The 21210-nt window shown below is 41.4% G+C and overlaps 2 protein-coding genes across 2 annotated transcripts; both read right to left on the reverse strand.

Moving 5' to 3' along the window:
• Positions 1–6215: 6215 nt before the first annotated feature.
• LOC119731716 lies at positions 6216–10119 on the reverse strand. Its single transcript, XM_038204940.1, has 4 exons — positions 9802–10119; positions 8354–8727; positions 7600–7704; positions 6216–6991 (listed from the first exon to the last, which is right to left on the reverse strand). Exons 1-4 carry the CDS (start codon positions 9884–9886, stop codon positions 6443–6445), a joined length of 1113 nt encoding a protein of 370 aa, XP_038060868.1. The 5' UTR covers positions 9887–10119; the 3' UTR covers positions 6216–6442.
• A 4878-nt stretch (positions 10120–14997) lies between these two features.
• LOC119732345 (sia-alpha-2,3-Gal-beta-1,4-GlcNAc-R:alpha 2,8-sialyltransferase-like) lies at positions 14998–18854 on the reverse strand. The gene is made up of 7 exons (XM_038205803.1): positions 18681–18854; positions 18540–18598; positions 17904–18026; positions 17017–17167; positions 16105–16220; positions 15640–15729; positions 14998–15262 (listed from the first exon to the last, which is right to left on the reverse strand). The coding sequence occupies exons 1-7, from the start codon at positions 18852–18854 to the stop codon at positions 14998–15000; spliced, it is 978 nt and encodes a 325-aa protein (XP_038061731.1).
• Positions 18855–21210: the final 2356 nt, after the last annotated feature.

Raw genomic sequence — 21210 nt, forward strand, 5'->3', positions numbered from 1 at the left:
ATAAGCAAAATGGAAATGGGAGGAGTGCCAGGTTGAGTGCAAGTAATAATACACAGCCCATCGCCATTTTGAAAATGGACATCCACGCTCCATGCAAAATAGAGCCATTTTAGGACCTAATTTCATCCACATTTCACAGAAATACGAGCTCGCACTCTTCTTCACGGCTTCCAACCTTCTTTTCTTTTTACAAATTATCTAGTTCACGTCCTTCAAAATGCTCTAATACCGGAGAATTTGAGGGAATTCAAATCGTGACTTGGCCGGCGTAGGTAATTTCGGACCGATTTACTGGCCTGCACCCCTACGCACGACACATGCGCACGGCATAATGTGCATACGTAAATGGTTAACTTAAAGTATACCCACAATGCTTTGCGCAGTTTAGATAGACTAGATGCAGGAAAGGCTGCCTTTGTGCGTACTGACTTAGACCGTTGTAGGACCAACATAACCAGGCTTGCCTCGTCTTGCTGACACTTTAATATGCCGTCTATACACGAATTTCAGTTTAGCAGCTGAGCCTCGCGGTGCTAAATCATTGTATGAAATTAAGAACATTTTCTTATTTAACTTCATCACATAAGAGAGCAATGAAGCTCTCGGTTTGATGTTAATTTGAAATTAGTCTAATCGTACGCGTTAGGCTGTCTGACTGTAGGAATGTCATGCCATCTGTTAGGGCTTTTGACTTGGGTTTTGTTTTTGTTTTTTAAATCGCATGCACGCTAGAGAGCCAAAGGAGACTTCGATGAACATTGAGCTACACATTCGTCACCGACACCACGAACTGACACCCTCCTTGGACAAACATCTTTGCAACTCATGTATGATTTGTTTAACAGACTTATGAGTGTATTTTAATGAGTGTAATGATACAGCCTGCCTTTCATTAGATTTAGAGCTACATATTTCTAGTTTTGTCAAACTGTAATTGAAGATCGGACCTCGCGAACTCTCCCATGCCAACGAGAACTGACACGTGCATCATAACGAATAAACGCACAAAACAATTGCCTTCGGCATTCTCTGTTTCGTTCCATAAAAAATATATGAGTGCAAGTTACAATATTCAAAATAAGGCAAACGTTTACCCTAAGACAACGGGTTTACACAGAAATTTCTTTTTATCACAACCAGTGATGATAAATATTTGTATATCAAATATTTTAATAACTTCAAATTCATCTGATGGTTTCAAACCAAGGATGGCGGCGCCCCCATATGATAAAAAAAGCATTTAAGTTTAAAGTAAAAGTGATAGGTGAATTCCGCAGGTCATTTGCCTATCTTCTTATCAGGATTTGCACCTCCCAAAGTGCATCTTTAAATTTCCCATCTCGTGAAAATTCACGAGGTCGTGAAACTCTTTGAAGCGACTGTGTCGTGTGCCGAAGATGACGTCATTGTGGTAGTGGTACGGTGCGGGGACGCCCTCTAGCGACGTCTCGTAGAACTAGAAGCCAAACACGTCAATCTCCTGGCAGAGTTCGAATGCAGCTGACACTATGTACAGTCCTGTCCACAGAGTCAAAATAACAGAGTTAGATTAATAATTGGAAACAAGGATTGGAAACAAGTCCAAATACAATGTATATCAACTTTCAATGGAACAGTAGGGAGAATTTGAGGAAATCTATTGATTATATTCCTGTTTGTAGTTGTGTTTCCGTAGAAGAAAACGAAATCCAATACCGATTGATGGCGTTACTATGCCCAAGGGTGTAACCAAGAAAATATGCAAACAGTCCGTCCGGTGAGCGCAAGAATAACCATTATTATTATTTTTTATTATTGTTGGTTTATTGAAATTGAACTTGTAGCCAATGGCTAAATTGCATCAATTTTTACAATAAAAAACAACATATAAACATTAAAAGACAGGGTAAAATTCCATAACAAAATTGAAATACTTCCTCAGAAAAATAAACATGTTATACGCATACACAAGACACCACAAGTTACTTACAATGTACAACAAAAAAATATTAAGAAAAATACAGAGCAAACAACGCTACACAATATCAAAACTCTACACAGAAATATATATCTAAAACAAACACCCCCCCCCCCCTTAAAAAAGTGAATGGTTGCTAAAATACAACTTAATAAAAAACAATACCCTAAATTGCACTTTGGAATACATGTACATGTATGACTAATTATTGTAGGTGGTTCCTGCCTTGAAAACAAGACAACACATAACAACAAATGTATCAATTACCAGAACCAGCACCCAAAAATATGTATGCACACACCAATACGTTGAAAACACACACCCCCCCCCCCCAATAAAAAAAAAAAAATTTAAATGTGGATACTTACTACATTAAAAACATTACTTACTACACTTAAAAACATTGAGCTAAAAACTCCGAGATACATTGATGGTGAGCAGGCATGGATGTCTTATTGACCAAATTATTTTGCATTTAAGAGGCCAATTAAATAAGGAATAGTACTGTTTGCATATCTGTTGGTCTTACACTTCACTCTAGAGATCTGTTGGCTGTTTCTTAAGTTATATTGCACCTGATCGCCCCGCTGTTTAGGAAGCCAATCTTCGAAACTGACAGATTTTCTTAATTCAGTGGCAAATTTGAGGCATATGTCTTTCCTACGTTGATGAAGGGTGCATAAATGCATTTTGTCAAGAGCCTCTTGATATGACGTGTAACTAGAACCCAAAATAATTCTGAGAGCACGTTTCTGAACTCTTTCCAAATCATCACTTTGTTTCACAGTCAAACCAGCATTCCATACTGGAACAGCATACTCTAACACAGACCGCACATACCCTTTGTAGATTGTCAAAAGATCAGCTGTGGAGAGATTAAATTTCTTTAACATCTTCAACATGTACTGTTTGCCGTTAGCTTTGTGAAGTAATTCAGACACATGCTTATTCCATTTCAGATCATGACTTACTTGGACACCTAAAATTTTGACACAATCAACCACTTGCAATTGCTGTGAACATAACTCAAAAGAAGGTGGTACATTGGGATTCTTCCGGAAGCTTACATTCATAACCGCACATTTGCCTGGATTGAGTTTCGTGACATCATTTTGTCGACATCATTTATTGTGACATCATCCACATATTTCAAAACTGTTATCCCCTGTTGGGACTCATGGAGTGCATCATTTATTTGTGCTAGGAAACAAAGTGGCCCCAATTTGGTTCCCTGAGGAACACCTCCCTGTAAGACTTGGAATTCCGAAAGTTCGTTCTTGTAGCGAACACACTGGGATCTTTTGTGCAAAAAACTGCACACCCAGGGCATCACTGATGGTCTCACACCTAGTTGGAGTAACTTGCCAATGACTATGTTGTGGTCATGGGCGTCGCGAGGGGGGGGGGGGGGGCGGGGGGGGCACTTGCCCCCCCCCCCCGGAAAAGCAACAAAACAAACAAAAAAAGAAGGAAAAGAAAATAAAAAAAAGAAAAGAAAAAGAGGCGAGAAGACAAAGTGGTGTAAATTTAACGAGTTGGGGGGGGGGAATGTCCCTGCCCCCTCTAAAACTGATAAATCGAGAATGTGTTGAGAAATACAAGCATTTTTTGGCAAAAAAAATGTTTGCCCCCCTCTAGAAAAAATCCTGGCGACGCCCATGGTTGTGGTCAATCAAGTCAAAGGCTTTACTGAAGTCAGTTACTACAACATTGCTGTAGCTGTTGCGGGAATCTGCGTGTGCATACAGGGTGTTCATTAACTTGATGAGATAATGTGATGTTGAAGCTCCTTTGCGATTTCCAAATTGGTTGGGATCCAATTTATCCCCAATGTCTGACAGGATCCAATTTGTCACAAATGTCTCGGCCAATTTTGCAAAATGGTCAGTAAGTGACACAGGGCGCAATTTATTCCAAATCGGCGTGTTAGTCTTTGGAAGTGGAACAACAATGGCCTGTTTCCATTGACTAGGAACAATCCCTTGTTGATAAGAACGATTAAGGATGTCGGTTAGAGGCTTGCTGAGCTCATAAGCGAATTCTCGTATTACTTGCGCTGGAATGCCATCAGGACCACCTGCTTTTCTACAGTTGATACGCCGTAGATGGTTGAAGACATCCCATTCTTGTAGAACTGGACAAGGCTCCTGTGCAGGTAAGTATGCTGGTAAGTATTCCATGTCCAAAGCAGGAATGTCGTTTGCAATTGATGTGAAGTGGTTATTTATGCTATCAGCCACTTGTTTAGAACTCGCTGGATCAATTCCTGGTGGTGGGATTATTGAGGGAATGGAATTAGACCCTCTTGTCATTGACCGAATTTCCCGATACCAGGTTGCAGGGTTCGAAGCTTTGACCTTCTGAACTCGATGATGGTAATAGTTCTGCTTTGACTTTAAGATTAGCCGGATGATTTTATTTCTGACTGTCTTCCATTGAACGTTACCTTTTCTGAACAGATTTTGTCGCCTTCTTATCAGGGATTTGATCTCTGATGTCATCCATGGTTTGTCTCTGCAATGCAGTCTCACACAGCGGGATGGAAAATGAAAATCTATTTGCTTGTGTAGTACTGCATACATTGCGTCACACTTAGACTGTACTTCTTGCACACTCCGTACTTCCATCCAGTCATGATGAACAATCCATTGGCCAAACTCTCGAAGTGCCGAATCTCGAATTGGTCGAACCTGTGCAATGTTAATATCATTTTGAACCTTGAGACTTGTCACCGGTTGCCACTGCACTGTGTTGTGGTCACTGCGCCCAAGTGGTGGCAAAATGTTTGGCTTTTGATAGTGACCAGAGATGTTTGTGATGATTTTATCAAAAACAGCTCCCTGGCGGGTCGGCTCTTTAACTATCATTAAACATTCAAATTATTCCATATTAGTTCTGAGGGGGCGTATTCATAAGTCCGACTCCTAACAGGTCATGCGGCGTCGGACTTATGAGGCATAAATTCCGCCTCGTAGGTCCGACGCCTCATAAGTCCGACAATGGCCAAACGCTTTTACGGACTTACAAGGCGTCGGACCTAGGAGGCGTCGGACTTATGAGGCGTATATTGACGAATTGAAGACGTATGGAACTGCACCTCTGGCCTGTATTTGGAGCCTTCTGGTTTAAACATTTCGGGTTCAGTTGGGTCCGAAAATGTTGCTATTTAGCCATGTTATGGAGGGATCCTTTTTCAAAATGGCTACTTCTTCCAATTTGGGAAATATCATTTGTTTTATGGGTGGTCTTCTTTGGGTGAGAATTTCTCCAAAAAGTCACGGGTCAACCCACCAAAAATTGAAAGAAAAATGGAAAACTACATGTTGATCATTATTTTTCTGTGCAGTCTGAACACCTGTTAGAGTTCTGGGTATGTGGATTTTAAATGGATTTACTTGCTGGCATCTCTAAGTGCTACAGTTTACTATCATGCAGTCATCACCGTACCCGTGGATGGCCAGTCGCTTCGTCTGTGAAGCGCCCTCCAGAGTCTCATCATGCCAATGAAATGGCCTGGATTTTGAACAACGGGTTTCATTATTCCTGACGCAAGGCTCACGTTAACAATCCTCTGGACGAACTCGTAGTATCTTCTCTGGCTGAAAGCTGGAACCCACAGCAAGCCACTGCGTGTACACAGTACAAATCCCCTGGTGTACGTGCGTCACACACAAGGAACGGTGCGCGTCAACAAGCTAAATGTCCGGCCCATGGGACGTTGTTGCTAGGTAAAAGGGCGCCCTCTTTCCTTGTCGCACGGAGCCCATAGTCTGGCCCTTTGGGACCAGCAACAAATCTCAGAGTTATCAAAATATTAAAAAGATACCAAATGAAAGACAATGACAGCGACGGCGTCCCTCAATCCATGAGCCAAAAAGCTTCTCTGTATTAAGGTTACATAGAGACCTAGAAGCGGTGAGTGGTAAAAAGGATGAACCTCATCAGGCCAAAAAAAAAAGTCTCCGGTTTCTGGTATGCGCGCGCGTCGCCGTAGCCGTGCGCGTCGGCAAAATGAAAACGTTTTTTTTTCAATGAAAGATGATGTCTCAAAACCGCCAAACTCACTGGTTTGACTGGAATCCTGCTGCTGCACAATTTTAACGTGTTTTTAGATTAGGTTATAATGGTCGAGAATAAGCTTTATGTGACCTCTCTGGACTCCCATATATTTGCACTAAGTTTAGTCGGGCGCCATTTGCAGTCATCAGCACACATTTGAAGCAAAACAATCAGGTAAAAAAAAAAAAAAAGCCGCGTCACCGCACCACTTTTTGGGCAAGCTCCATACCAGAAACCGGAGACTTTTTTTTTGGCCTAAACAGTACGATTTTAGTTCGTATATAGATTTCAATCTGGCTTGAGTCAAGTTGCTTTGCTTACCCTAGAATGTTTTACGATTAATGTACTTCTTCTAAACCCATATTTTAACTTAGTCCAAGCGCACAACATGTCATGTAACTTTAAGAAAGTGTTCTGGATGAATATTCATTCGAGTATGGTAGCTAAGCTTTTGCAGACCTTCGCCTTTTCGTAGCCTTGACTGGAACGGGACAGTTTGACAACGTCATGAAACAATTCCGACCGGTCATTTTGCTCCTTGAACACACCCCTCAGATTCTTGTAGATGATTAGGGCGAGTGCGGCCTCATCAAAACGGTGCGTGTACAGCTTTGGTCCCGCCATGAATTGCCGTATGACGCTCCCATTCGGGGCGATGCAGGCGGGCCTAAGTGCACAGTCCACCCAAGGCTCGATGATGTTCCTTCGCACAAGGGCGCTGTTCACAAACAGCAGGCGGTTGGCCTCGATGCACATGGCGTAGCCGTCGTCCTTCTTGAATTTCTCCCTGTCTATGCCTAGTGCCTCAAACATCTTAGGGTGAGTACGAATCAGCATGTAATCAGGTTTGTACTGAACGACTTCGCTCATGAAGCCGTGTTGCTCTTTAAGCAATGAGAACAGGACCAGTGGATTTCTCTTGAATCGCGCTGACGCGTCGCACCAAAAGACGATGCCAAACTCATTCAACGCCTCCTGCAAATCGTGCAAATGATATTGAGTTCATTTTGAGATACTTCAAACACACTGAGTCTGTATTTTTGTATGATAGTATTACATTATCAATTTGCTTGCGTGCATTCACAGGCAACTGTTGCAGGTCAATGGCCGAGGCAAGGTCATGTCTTTTAACAAATTAAAATGACGGTAATATCTGGTGTCGGTCACTGCGTGGTCATGTGACTTTTCAATGCTACGTTGTGGCCTACAGAGGTGCACGATAAACAAAATGTGTAACATTTCTTCTATGTCGAGATTTGAAACTTAATTTGTCTCGCAACTGAACGCCTGAACAGCTTAAATATGTTCGTGTTTCAGCTCCTAACTTTATGGTTGTCTTTTCCCAAGGTAATCTTAATGTACTTTCACTGGATTTAACTGCTAGATGCTGACCATGGTATTGACCATATATAACATCCCGAAAACTTCCTGTCATTTTTATTCTGAGCGTTTGAAACATTCACCCGAAGGAGATTAAATGCTGGAGACATGTGCCGATAATAACTTTGATTTTACCCACAATCGACATTGAAAAGATTTTTTTTTAGAATTTTTGTCATTTCTTCAATCGTAAAATTATTTACCTGAATGATAAGCGGTTTCCAGGCGAATTTTAAGAGATTCCTGACGTGTGACGGGTACCTGCTGAAATCAAACGGTCGAAGTTCTACATTGCAAAGACGCCGCACCTAAACATGAAACCAAGCAAAAATTGTAGGACTCATTTAATTAGCCTTTTCGAGGTATGGCAGACAAAATAGGGGGCGCTGTTTGATGTGGGTAATGTTTTCTGTATAGACCTTTCTGCGCTTGGTTGGCAAACTGCACTTTTGCCAACCACGGCCTGCAAAACTATGGAAGGTCCAACACTGCAAAAAATGAAGAAGAGTTATTACAGATCACCCAAATATTATTTGATACTTGATAATACAACATTTTCAACAAAGCTACAAAATAATTCCTACATATGCCTTTTTACTACGTGTTGATGGCGTTATGAGGACTTTTTTGGAAAAATATGTTGCCAACCACGGCTTCAATTTATGCGCTTACGGCAGCCCATACAAAATGGCGCCAATGTTTACAAACAAAAGAAAGGCCTATTTCCCCAAACCCATACACAAGCTTACTCGGGTGGGACTCGAACTCACGACCTCCTGCAGACGTCTTACCACTCAACCATCGAGCTTGGCTGGTCGGCTGGTTGGTTCGAATATCATATAGCAACGGGTAATGCAATCAATTACTTTTTGGTGTGATGGAACCTTTTTTGCGATTCGCTTGAACAAACAAAAATCGCATAATGCCAGATATAGATAAATGGATTAATATTCTAACCTCTTTGATACCACTTGGAGTCAGGCCCAGGTCGTACATTACGATTCTTGTGTTTGGCAGGAATTCCTGCACGCTCCCGATCATTCCCTTCGATTCCTTCAAATGATTCTGCGATGTCGCAGTCACTATCACCATCCGATTCATCAGCTCTTTTGGCTCGGCAGTCTCTAAATCGATCATGGTCCCACCGACTCCAACTACGTCGCTTCTTTCGTGCACTGTTTCTTCTTCAGCGTCGATTTTTGCGATGCCGGTGCCAATTTGTTGGACGGGTTGACGTTCGAATAATGTTCCGTTTCTGGTCATAACATCTGGGGGATTGACGTCATCGTTGATGTAGCCCAATGCAATCTTCACGTATTCACTGACGCGCCCTAACAAGAAAAAAAAATTATATGCTTAAACAATTTCCACCTTTACCGAGTACTTATTACCGATTGGCCTAATGGGAAATTATACTTATAAACCGTTCATTTTCTTAAAGCTATGATGTTTGGGGTAGAAAACCTTATGACAACAAACCCTTGTTTCCGTGATCGGCATGATCTGAAACCACTGTTCGATGGGGTTGTGCCCCCACCCCCTCCACCACACAACACCCACCCCTTTAAAAAGAAAGAGAGAGCGCGGAGAAAAGGGGAAAACAGAAAAAGGGCTGATGCAAATGAAATGTGTGTACATTGCACAATAGAAACTGCCAGCAAGGTGGCAAAAACGCAGCTACGCGTGGAGTACATTTTAACAAGAAAAGCACCCGGCGCCAGATGAGGTCCAACCCTATCCCCCCCCCCCCCCCGCTCTTTTTTTGCCAAGACGGGTCTAAAAAATACTCGAGAGCCCTCCCCAGATGTTAATGAAGTTTGGGATTTGTAAGTTACTGGTAGTTTTGGGGCTGGGACAGTATTAGGCCTGAAGCTGGGACAAGTAAGTTTTTTAGGGGTGCATGACATTTGGGCAATTGTTATTTTTTGTACTTGTTTACTTCTATTTTATTTGTATGTATTGATAAGTACTGTGAACTAGATTTATTTTTTTGTCTCGACTTGATGCAATCTGTGATAGCCACATCTTGTCTTTAGAAACAAATAAACCATTTTATATTAAAAATATTAATAATAAATTACTCTAAATGCTATAATAGGGCGACTTTCAGATAGACTTGTGCACGAACCTCAACTGTAACCTAACCCAAGTTTACCTTATTTATCTTTTCTCCACGAAATTATGTGTTTTTACTAATTGGACCACGAGGAATCGATCTAAAATAGTTTGCGACAGGAAAATTCCTTGTTCTAAGGGTCGTTTTAGCAATAGGGTGACACCAAATTGTCGCCCCAATAAGGCGTGTCGTCCTAACCGAGACGCGAATTGAAAAAAACTGTCGCTTAAGACAAAAAGGCCTTGCGGGGGGGGGTGCACTACCGGAAACATAATTGTACCGTACGTACCTTGATGAACTCCGATGTAGAACACCATTGTTAGGACGCAGATGACGAGTAGTGTGGTCATCCTCGCTTTGTTCGTGAACATCATGACTTCGGGTCAACAGACAGAAACTGACTAAACAAAATAGATATGCACAACTCGTCATACATTAGGCACCATAAAAATTGCGCGGGCACCTGATACGTATGCGCGGCTCGGGAAAGTTGCCTGTTCATCACTATTTTGTGTTGTTATTGCACATTTACCACGGTAAGTCCGATGAAATAACCATGCAATGCATGGCGTTTTAACAAGCAACTTCAACCAAGCCGCACACGTATATCCCGTACGCGTACCGATTACAATGGTCCGTAATAGTTACCATTATACGAGTGGCACAAAAACCCGTTAACTCGACGGTGCCCTGTGCCACTCTACAATAATTATGAGTTCAAGGATTCTGCCTTGTATTAGCATCCAATTGCATAGCCAGCAGGCTGATTGTTTCACTCGTAAAGATGATCCCGTCGCATCAGTTAATTTGCGACGGGACAATAAAAAAAATACTTATTTTTTACGGGACTGCTGCTGCATAATAATTCACCGCTGGAAATAAGCCACAGGAATATGAAGTCGTATACCAGCATATCTACAACGTTTTTCTTTTCTTCTTTTTTTATTTATTTATTTATTTATTTTAGATGTTTTTTGTTTGTTTGTTATTATTTGTTTTAATTTTTTGTTATTTTATATTATATATATATTTTTTTTGGGGGGGGGCGCTTTTCACATGCGACATAATTTGTAGTAGGGCCTAATTATTCTCATAAGTGCTTAAATAATTTCCTGGTTGTGCTTTAGATGGTATTAATATACACAATAGTGGCACTCATGCCAAATCCCGTGGTGCATCAATAGAGTCTTAATTTAAACATACACATCTTTATATTTGAGTTTGAATGGGGGTTAGGTGGGGGGTTTTCACCTCCAAACTCATCAATTATTTCGTAACGAGTGCCTTTTTACGACTGCCCTTTTTCACACGGGCACACGTGAGAAATATGGGCACAAGTGAATAGTCTTTCATGAGCGCCTGCATTTACGGAGGCCGTCCCTATACCTTTCAGCACGGATGAGGCGAGTGCCCTTTTTCACGTGTACGTACTACCCACCTCCACCCAAACAAAATGACCTTGTGTTCAGTAAATGGAGATCTAGTTGTACAAGAAACATGAACCACTGAAATGAAGCACCCTTGGCTAGAGCCATTTCTCCAGGTATATCTCCGGGAAGGATATAGCCTCATATGGTCCCATGTCCTGCCATTTATTTTTGTGAGAAAACCTTCCAAAACGGATTGCTAATGGTTGACGTATCTGTCAGGCGCGGATCCATGGGGGGCGCAACCCCCCCCCCCCCCACAGCTATGTCCCCAAAAAATAGAAATTCCTTAAAAATAATCCGAAAAGCCCCCTGCTCTGACACCCAAAAAAATACGGGCAGAGCCAGCTTGGTAAGGAGGTATTTGCAAAGTGTTTTGTAATATAGTGTTAATAATCGTCATATTCCAAAAAAAAAAAATTCTGATGAACCCCCCCCCCCTGCGAAATATCCTGGATCCGCCCCTGTCCGTACATTCTAGTAACCGACATACGTCGCTCTGAGTAGCGTATTTAACCGCCTTGATTTTTTTTAACGCTTACAAAGTGAAAAGCTTTCGCTTGTGAAGACGATTGCTTGTGAAATGCATCCTTGATTTTGTGTGGAATTCCCTAGATTGTGTGTGGAATTCCCTAAAAGCCATTGGTGGATGAGAATGGTGAAAACGAGCCTTCGAAATGAACGAAAAGGAACGTGGATGGGCCTGGTTCTGCAATAGATTCATATGCAATTGGTATTCAAAAGAAATATAATTTCAGATACTGCATAAGAGTGCACAGTAGATTCTACTGTTCGTTTTCCTCTGTACACGTACACTACTACCTCTGTATCTGTATACAGGAAATTGTTTCGGTTCATCAATTCAATATAGTTTCTGACCTGTAACAGCAATTTTTCTGTTACACAATACGTGTCCTGTAGTAGAACCAACTTATGGCAAACCATTCAGCCGGCAGCCCCATGAAATGAGCCCTTGTTCAATGTAAGCTAATGAGCATGGGCGTCGCGAGGGGGGGGGGGGCAAGGGGGGGAAAGGGGGGCACTTCCCCCCCCCCCGGAAAAGCAACCAAACAAAAAAAAAAAGGAAGAAAAAGAAAAGAAAAAGAAAAGAAAAGAAAAGAAAAGAAAAGAAAAAGAGGCGCGAAGACAAAGTGGTGTGAATTTAATGAGTTCGGGGGGGGGGGGGCAAAATGATGTCCCTGCCCCCCCCCCTTAAAACTGATAAATCGAGAATGTGTTGAGAAATACAAGCATTTTTTGGCCAAAAAAAGTTTTGCCCCCCTCTAGAAAAAATCCTGGCGACGCCCATGCTAATGAGCCACTATGTAGTTCCTACCTATTGCCACACGACATGTCACAGAGCAACGCACGTTTCGTGTGCTACTTCATGATGGCTTTGATCTGTTGACACAGCCATACAAAATTCTCTTCCTTCAAGTACTTACCAGCTAAGGCGAGTGAGTGGTATTGGCACTGACTTACGACCCCGTCAGCGTAAAATTCCTTGACCTCTACTGAACCCCGGCTCCGTACTGCAATAAATTGGTGGCGCCCTCGGGTATATGCGAGACACGTACTGGCGTTGAATCGCGAGAGTTGCACTTACCGATTGGTCATAGGCCTACCCACTGCTGTCCTCTATTCCCAAGGCCAAATCCAGATCTCAATTTGATTTTTGGAGGTCCAATTGCTTTTTTGTTCCTCGAAAAAGTGGGTCCAAAACTGTTCCCCCCAAATTTAATATGAAAAGCAAGGGGGCATATGTATTGCTTTTGTTGAGTTTTGTGGGTGGTGTGCGCAGTGGCTGCCCTTTTTGTTTTGCGACGTCACTAAAAAAAATTTTTTTTTAATGAGATTCTCTTTTTCTTAGGGGGGATGGACCCCGTTGCCCCCCCCCCCCCGATCAACCGTTGTATAGTCCTCGAGCTCTGTGTTTGTAGAGTTCCGTTATAACTCAACCTCGTTCCCATGGTGTCAAGCTCCCACCACGTACTACCTGCTCTCTCACCCTGGTATCAGTATCAGATTACATTTTATATAAGCAAAATGGAAATGGGAGGAGTGCGAGGTTGAGTGCAAGTAATAATACAGAGCCCATCGCCATTTTGAAAATGGACGCCTACGCTCCATGCAAAATAGAGCCATTTTAGGACCTAATTTCATCCACATTTCACAGAAATACGAGCTCGCACTCCTCTTCACGGCTTCCAACCTTCTTTTGTTTTTACAAATTATCAAGTTCACGTCCTTCAAAATGCTCTAATACCGGAGAATTTGAGGGAATTCAAATCGTGACTTGGCCGGCGTAGGTAATTTCGGACCGATTTACTGGCCTGCACCCCTACGCACGACACATGCGCACGGTATAAATGTGCATACGTAAATGGGTAACTTAAAGTATACCCACAATGCTTTGCGCAGTTTAGATAGACTAGACGCAGGACAGACTGCCTTTGTGCGTACTGACTTAGACCGGTGTGGGACAAACATAACCAGGCTTGCCTCGTCTTGCTGACACTCTAATATGCCGTCTATACACGAATTTCAGTTTAGCAGCCCAGCTAACGAGCCTCGCGGTGCTAAATCATTGTATGAAATTAAGGACATTTTCTTATTTAACTTCATCACATAAGAGAGCAATGAAGCCCTCGGTTTTGATGTTAATTTGAAATTAGTCTAATCGTACGCGTTAGGCTGTCTGGCTGTAGGATTGTCATGCCATCTCTGAGGGCTTTTGACTTGCGTCTCGTCTTATTTGTTAAAATCGCATGCACGCTAGAGAGCCAAAGGAGACTTCGATCAACATTGAGCTACACAATTTCTCCTTGGACAAACATCTTTGCAACTTATGCATGATTTGTTTAACAGACTTATGAGTGTATTTTAATGAGTGTAATGATACAGCCTGCCTTTCATTAGATTTAGAGCTACATATTGCTAGTTTTGTCAGACTGTAATTGAAGATCGGACCTCGCGAACTCTACCATGCCAACGATAACTGACACGTGCATCATAACGAATAAACGCACAAAACAATTGCCTTCGGCATTCTCTGTTTCGTTCCATACAAAATATATGAGTGCAAGTTACAATATTCAAAATAAGGCAAACGTTTACCCGAAGACAACGGGTTTACACAGAAATTTCTTTTTATTACAACCAGTGATGATAAATACATGTATATCAAATATTTTAATAACTTCAAATTCATCCGATGGTTTGAACCCAAGGATGGCGGCGCCCCCATATGATAAAAAAGGCATTTAAGTTTAAGGTAAAAGTGATAGGTGAATTCCGCAGGTCATTTGCCTATCTTCTTATCAGGATTTGCAACTCCCAAAGTGCATCTTTAAAATTCCCATCTCGTGAAAATTCACGAGGTCCTGAAACTCTTTGAAGCGACTGTGTCGTGTGCCGAAGATGATGTCATTGTGGTAGTGGTACGGTGCGGGGACGCCCTCCAGTGACGTCTCGTAGTACCAGAAGCCAAACACGTCAATCTCCTCGCAGAGTTCGAATGCAGCTGACACCATGTACAGTCCTGTCCACAGAGTCAAAATAACAGAGTTAGATAAATAATTGGAAACAAGGATTGGAAACAAGTCCAAATACAATGTATATCAACTTTCAATGGAACAGTAGGGAGAATTTGAGGAAATGTATTGAGATATTAGTAGTTGACGAATTGAAGACGTATGGATCTGCACCTCTGGCCTGTATTTGGAGCCTTCTGGTTTAAACATTTCGGGTTCAGTTGGGTCCGAAAATGTTGCTATTTAGCCATGTTATGGAGGGATCCTTTTTTCAAAATGGCTACTCCTTCAATTTGGGAAATATCATTCGTTTTAGTGGTGGTCTTCTTTGGGTGAGAATTTCTCCAAAAAAGTCATGGGTCAACCCACCAAAAATTGAAAGGAAAATGGAAAACTACATGTTGATTGTTGATCATTATATTTCTGTGCAGTCTGAACACCTGTTAGAGTTCTGGGTATGTGGATTTATCACTGGTATAATCAATTGATTTACTTGCTGGCACCTCTAAGTGCTACAGTTTACTATTATGCAGTCATCACCGTACCCGTGGATGGCCAGTCGCTTCGTCTGTGAAGCGCCCTCCAGAGTCTCATCATGCCAATGAAATGGCCTGGATTTTGAACAACGGGTTTCATTATTCCTGACGCAAGGCTGACGTTGACAATCCTCTGGACGAACTCGTAGTATCCTCTCTGGCTGAAAGCTGGAACCCACAGCAAGCTGCCCTGAAACTGCCGCTGGAGGGCGTCAAATGCTGCTATGCTTTCCTTTCCAACTAAGGGGTCCTCTCTGGGAATAAAGGAATAAGTGAAAGGAAGAAACACCATTTACAAAGATGTTGGTGATGTTTTTGTTTACATCGTCCCCTTGACGAATAAGAACCAAATTGTAAAGTTTCTGTTTAAAAGCGCGTATAGGCATACACTCGACATTATGATAATCCTTTCTGGCTATACATGTCAGCGTCAAACAACAAAAGATCATAATGAAAATAATCACAACTTTAAAACATTTTCAAACTTTTGTTCTGCGCATGCGCATTAAATCTGTCATTTTGTTACAAGTGTCACGTGACGCGCTTCCGATCAATTATGATTTGGAACGAGCGAAATATCCGAAGATCCTGGCCAACTTTTTTTCCGTATCCGAAAACTCTCTGTGCCTACCCCTTGCTGAGTATGAATTGGTTGACAGTGGTGAAATTTGTCTTAGTTCCTACGTCATCCTCATAACCTTTCACTGGGGCAAGATTAAACCTGTTATGGTAAAGGAACAATAAAGAAAGCAACAATTGTTATGTGGAGATTAATTCGTATCAAACGGTAGTATCAAACGGGAGTTCTGTCCAAATAAAATTGATTTTCTATTATTATTATTTATTTAAAAATGCAACTTAAATTATTGTATTGTACCCGATCCCGTAAGCTCGGTAGGCGAGTGTTCAAGACGTCTGCACTTGGTATAACGCAGGAGGTCGTGGGTTCGAGTCTCACTCGAGAGATTTTTTTCCCCCAACTTTCACTCTGGAGGTAACTCACTGATACAGTGTTTATACGTCGGTTAAGGGTAAAACTTAACTTGAATTACATCACATTTCTATGCAAAACTCCATCTTATGAAAAGAATTATACCTGAAAATGAAGTCCGCTTTGTCGATTTCTGCACCACATCCAGAGCCCGATAGTACGCCACTTGAGCCCACGACACTACAGCGCCTATATCGATCATGTGGCTCAAATATTGTTTTCTGTTTAAAGAAGAAATCGTGTCAGGAAACTTTGTTTTATAAGACTCAAGAAACAGACTCCAACGATTTGAATTCAACATCTACATAACAAGTGCACCAAGTACCAGAAAGGGAAGACAAATCAGAATATTTCCTTTTAAAAATATATGGGAGCTTGGTGAGATTTATTTCAATAGTCATAGATCAAACAAGGAGAAAGTAAATAATTCTACAGGAAACATTTTTTGTAATTAACCTTGCCCGTTGAAAGAAAAAGTCCCTAAATAAACATAAATTCTTGTTTTCCTTTTTCCTTCAGTAACATTTCAATTAGTGATCAGCATTCGTTGTAACTCGGTTGGCTATCGTAGTTTCTGCACATTTTGGTAGGAGGAAAAATACTCACAACTCTCCAAGGTGTTCGAGACGCACATCATAGCATATTTCGTCATCTTTAATTTTCTTTTCAATTTTTGGGGACCATCCGAAGATGATCGCCATTTTGAAAAACGGTGCCAACACTCCATTGAGAAATAGAGAGCTTTTAGGGCCCAAATTTCACAGAATTACAAGCTCACGGTCCTGCGCCCGGCTTCGACCCTTATTTTTCACAAATCCTTAAGTTCATGGCCCAAAATATAATGTTCAAATACTTAAGAATTTGAGGACACGCAAATCGTGGTTTGGATGGCATAGGCAATTTCGGACCGATGTACTGGTCAACAACCATGTAGTTTTAATGCATTTTGGATCGGGGACATTTTACGTATTTACTACAGAGGACAGTGTTTTTAAGACTTTCTGAGACTCGACTTACATCAGGAAGAAGCTTGTGGAAACTTTCTGTCATCGTTACGGGGTCCCCTAGCTGATAAAATGGCAGTTGGGTTCCAATTGGTGTGTTTTGCTTTGTGAGGTAGAGAGCTCTTCTGGCGCTCATCGTGCCTGACGCTGCCAAGATGTCCTTTCTGTTCGTAAGACAAACACGTGGACTAAACCAAGCCGGATCGGACCGGAACAAAAGTGACTTGAATCCAACTAGCTTCAATTGTGTTAAAATCAGCTATTATAAGGAGCACATTATGCAAAGTCAAACATAACTGATATTACATTTCATCCGCACGGGTACGGGGGCGCTGTGTTTAAGAGGTGGGTTCGCGCCACTGAACTCCACGTGCAAAATCTGGTTAGAACATTGACTGTTTGAAGTGACGTCGCCGTCCGCCATATTGCCATGCCAATAACAAAGTTATTGATATTATTGATATAACAAAACAAATAGGAAAAAATGCATTGAAAAGAAGTTCATACACTTTGGATCTTTTGGATTTATCTATAGACTTGTTCCTTCCAACTTACTGTACCGGCAACCAGCGCAAGGCGATCAGTTAAAGAGCACTCTATGGTCAATGGACTATCAAGATTGTATACGTTGAGATCAAATGTTGGTTGTCGATCTGCCGGGGTTTTTTTTGCTGGACTTCAAAAGAGGCGGGAATCGGTTGGATTCTCTTCAGGCAGAATCGCGAGCGCCTCCTTATCATTGCGTACAAGAAAAGCTACTATGATGCTCACATTAGTTTTATATGACGGCACAAAAAGAGGGTGGTATTTGGTTTTGGGAAACTCTTTTACATTTGGAATGAGCCCCATCAAATAATGAGGTCGACATTGTACATTAGGTCATTTTACTAACATCCCTACCTGAATCTGTCAACATTGGCGTCATCTCTGGACCAAGTTTGATTGATACGTTTCCTCCGAAGAAGCCTCAGGAATTCGTAACCTTTCTTCGGATAATTGGGGGCGTATTTGTTGACAAAGTGCCTGCAATGAAATGAAATGGACACACAGTAAATTCGAAACATTAAATGGACATAGGATCATTTGCTTTTTGTGATTTGTTTGAAGCAACAAAATTGCTCAAAGTTCACTTTACAAAGTCCTTGGTCAGATTTTTGTGCAAATGCTTTTTACGTTTGACGCAACAAAATTGCTTAAAGTGCACTCTACAAAATCCCAAAACCATTTGGGGCATAATATCATTCGGTGTACACTAAGTCGACGTCCTAGTGGGTTTAACGTTGACGTCTCAATCGATATTAAAACGTATAACCATTAACCACAGGCACACTTTTCGTAATTTGAGGCGGAATCAATTCATAGGAGTAACAGTCGTTTCTTCATATTTCAAGCAGCAGCCATCATACATGTCTTTTTTATTTGATAAGCAACAGCACAAAATATATCAATGTCTTCTCATATCCATGGGGAACCAAAACGCTGTACCTCCGAGATGGCTGTCACGCAAAGGGGCTATTTTTTGTTAAACAGGCATACCTGATGTGGTCTTTCAATGTTAGTGCCGGTTGAGTGACTTTGCCAGCGTTTGCCTTCACCTACAAATTGGTAGAATAATAGGCATTAGCGGACATCTTTTGTTATTTTATTTCAGTAACAATGGATGCACAAAAGGTTCACTCGTTCACATCTCAGCAAAACAATGGCATTGCCCTCTAAGATGGCTGCTACGCGTATGTTCAAATGGATCATCCTCATCATCCCCATCATCCCCATCATCCCCATCATCCCCATCATCCCCATCATCCCCATCATCTTCGTCATCATCATCATCATCATCCCCACCATCCCCATCATCATTATCAGTCGACTACATGCACAGCAAACGGCCACAAGTTTTCCCCATTCATCTCTGTTTTGTGCGACTGAGTCTCCAGATTTCTAGTGGGGAGCCTGGAGACCAGATAATCCTGTGACAATAATCTAGCGATGTACTTTGGGTAAATAAGGCGCTGATGACCTTGTCTGCGTTGGCCATGAGATGGGGATTATACAGAGCATATATAGATGTTAACTGGCTCGTCGATAGGCTTCCGACGGATGTGACCAACCCATCCGAGTTAAATGGATATTGAAATCTAATTCCTGTAAGCATCTTTACAACATTCAAGATTTTGAAAGATTCATGTAGGCCTGCTTAGTTTTGAGCCAGAAACTACGCATTGATCGAACACTCACACAGATATTGATTTATTGCTGTTCAAGTTAATTTGCGTAGCTGCTGAACAAATTGTTGCCTAAGTCCTACGTAAGGGGTAGGTTATGAATTGTTTCATGAAATCGGAGATTGAGGATGACTGTTACTAACTTACCTTAATCGTGGTAAGTGTTGTGCTCACTGGTTCGACTGAAAGGCTTTCAACTGGTTCACTAGTGGAGGTACTGATAAGTGGAAAAGGATTTGACGCATTTTATTGTCAGTATAAGGTCTATCACAAACCGGTGTTATTTAATTATAGGTTATAATTATCGCTGCTGACGCTACATACGATGGCTTCAACATTATTGCAGGCTGTTACAACTGATAATGTAGTAACCAACGGATACTGTATCACCAACTGATAATGTCACACACATTAACCAATACTGTATCACTAACCGATAATGTAACAAAAATTGACTGAGTGTAGTAAAAGATTCGCAGAATGTTCCTATGGATAAATATAAGCATACGACCTGGCTCATTTTGTTGGGCTAAATCAACTTATTGTTTCCCTTATTGCTCGAGATGATGATTCACTCCCTATACCACACAGCTTGGACGAGTTATGTGTTGTTTACGTTAGACCCAAATTGGTCTTACTTCAATGTGCTTACCTTTGATTTCTTCCAACCTCTAAAATTGACATGAGTTCTATTCCCAAGGAGAAATATTCTGGCAACTCAGGATAAAAAAGAAAAACACCAAAAAGGAATAAGCTTTAACTTACAAATCGTCAACTTTGGTGTTCCGTCCCTGGCCCTCCAGTGATGTCTGACCGGATATTCCAAGGTACAAGGCTGCAGTTGACAATACGGTCACACACGCAATCAGGGACCGAATCATGTACTTGAATTTCAGCCTCATGATCACAACGGATGTGATTGACAGTCTCAAATGCACACAAGCTGCGCTACATCTGCATATTTGTTAAATCTGATCTTTTCTGTAGATTATAGGCGGATTTTCAAATTACCCGTCACGCCGAGGCACTCAGAGCTTAGCCACTGTATGACATTGGAGACTTGCTACCAAAAAAAGGAACACTATAATAAAGCCCGCGGTTACATTGCTCCCTCTTCTGCATGCTGCTCGTCAACACGTTTGTCAGTGTATTCTAGCTCATTGTTTTCAATATTTCTGTTTTTAAGCATCTGTTCGTGCCGTAACACGATCAATCACAGGCATTTATCATTTATTGATTAAACCTCCGTGCTTTATTCATTTACTATGGCTCTTTTCCCTTGATTCGTTAATCGATACCCGATGCAGTGTGTTACAACATTTTGTCACGCTGCACTGACGGTAACACAATTTCATAGACTTTGACCGAGTCTATCACCTCTTTGATGTTCACAGTGACCCTAGCAGGGGGGGGGGGGGGGCAGCTCGGGGGGCTTTAGCCCCCCCCCCCCCCCCCACCCCCGGTTGAAGATTTTCTCTTTTTTGTATTTTTTTGTCCCACGATTTGACCGTGGTGATATGTATGTGGCCTATTTTTGAGCAGTATAGTAGGGGTGAAAATGGCACCACCAACGTCAAAATAGTCTCCCCCCCCCCCCCCAAAAAAAAAAAACAATTTGGGTTGTTCACCCTCATTTCATGTATATTTAGGCTTAGCTGAATTTAGCTGATTTCACATTATTTACAAACAAGTGAAAAAGTAAAAACAAAAGTTAAATGTTTTCAGGCAATGGGATTTGTTTCTTCAGGGTTTGTTACATTTCTGGATTTATTTTAATTTATAATCATGAAGGTTCAATTATTGTTTACACTGGAGTGAGTAAATTGTTTATTTTCTTGTCAGAATAATACTTTTTCTAAATTCTCAAATATGATTTTCTTTTCTGAACTATTCTAAAGTACTGTATAGTAATATCATAACATGTCTTCTAATGTATACGTTCCTTTTTGGATTGCAAACACAAATATTTGATAAAACATACATTT

Source organism: Patiria miniata, unplaced genomic scaffold (assembly GCF_015706575.1).
Source record: "Patiria miniata isolate m_02_andy unplaced genomic scaffold, ASM1570657v1 HiC_scaffold_24, whole genome shotgun sequence".
NCBI classification, from domain to species: domain Eukaryota; kingdom Metazoa; phylum Echinodermata; class Asteroidea; order Valvatida; family Asterinidae; genus Patiria; species Patiria miniata.

What these genes read in the sequence shown, in the direction of transcription:
- LOC119731716 (XM_038204940.1), bottom strand. Translation starts at nt 9,886, where the DNA reads ATGATGTTCACGAACAAAGCGAGGATGACCACACTACTCGTCATCTGC. An exon ending in CTACATCGGAGTTCATCAAG is followed by an intron (nt 8,728 to 9,801) that starts GTACGTACGGTA and finishes TTTTCTTGTTAG; the next exon opens with GGCGCGTCAGTGAATACGTG. An exon ending in GGAAACCGCTTATCATTCAG is followed by an intron (nt 6,992 to 7,599) that starts GTAAATAATTTT and finishes CACGATTTGCAG; the next exon opens with GAGGCGTTGAATGAGTTTGG.
- LOC119732345 (XM_038205803.1), bottom strand. Translation starts at nt 18,854, where the DNA reads ATGGGGATGGTGGGGATGATGATGATGATGATGACGAAGATGATGGGG. An exon ending in GCCAATGTTGACAGATTCAG is followed by an intron (nt 17,168 to 17,903) that starts GTAGGGATGTTA and finishes TCTTACGAACAG; the next exon opens with AAAGGACATCTTGGCAGCGT. An exon ending in AAAGCGGACTTCATTTTCAG is followed by an intron (nt 15,730 to 16,104) that starts GTATAATTCTTT and finishes TTACCATAACAG; the next exon opens with GTTTAATCTTGCCCCAGTGA.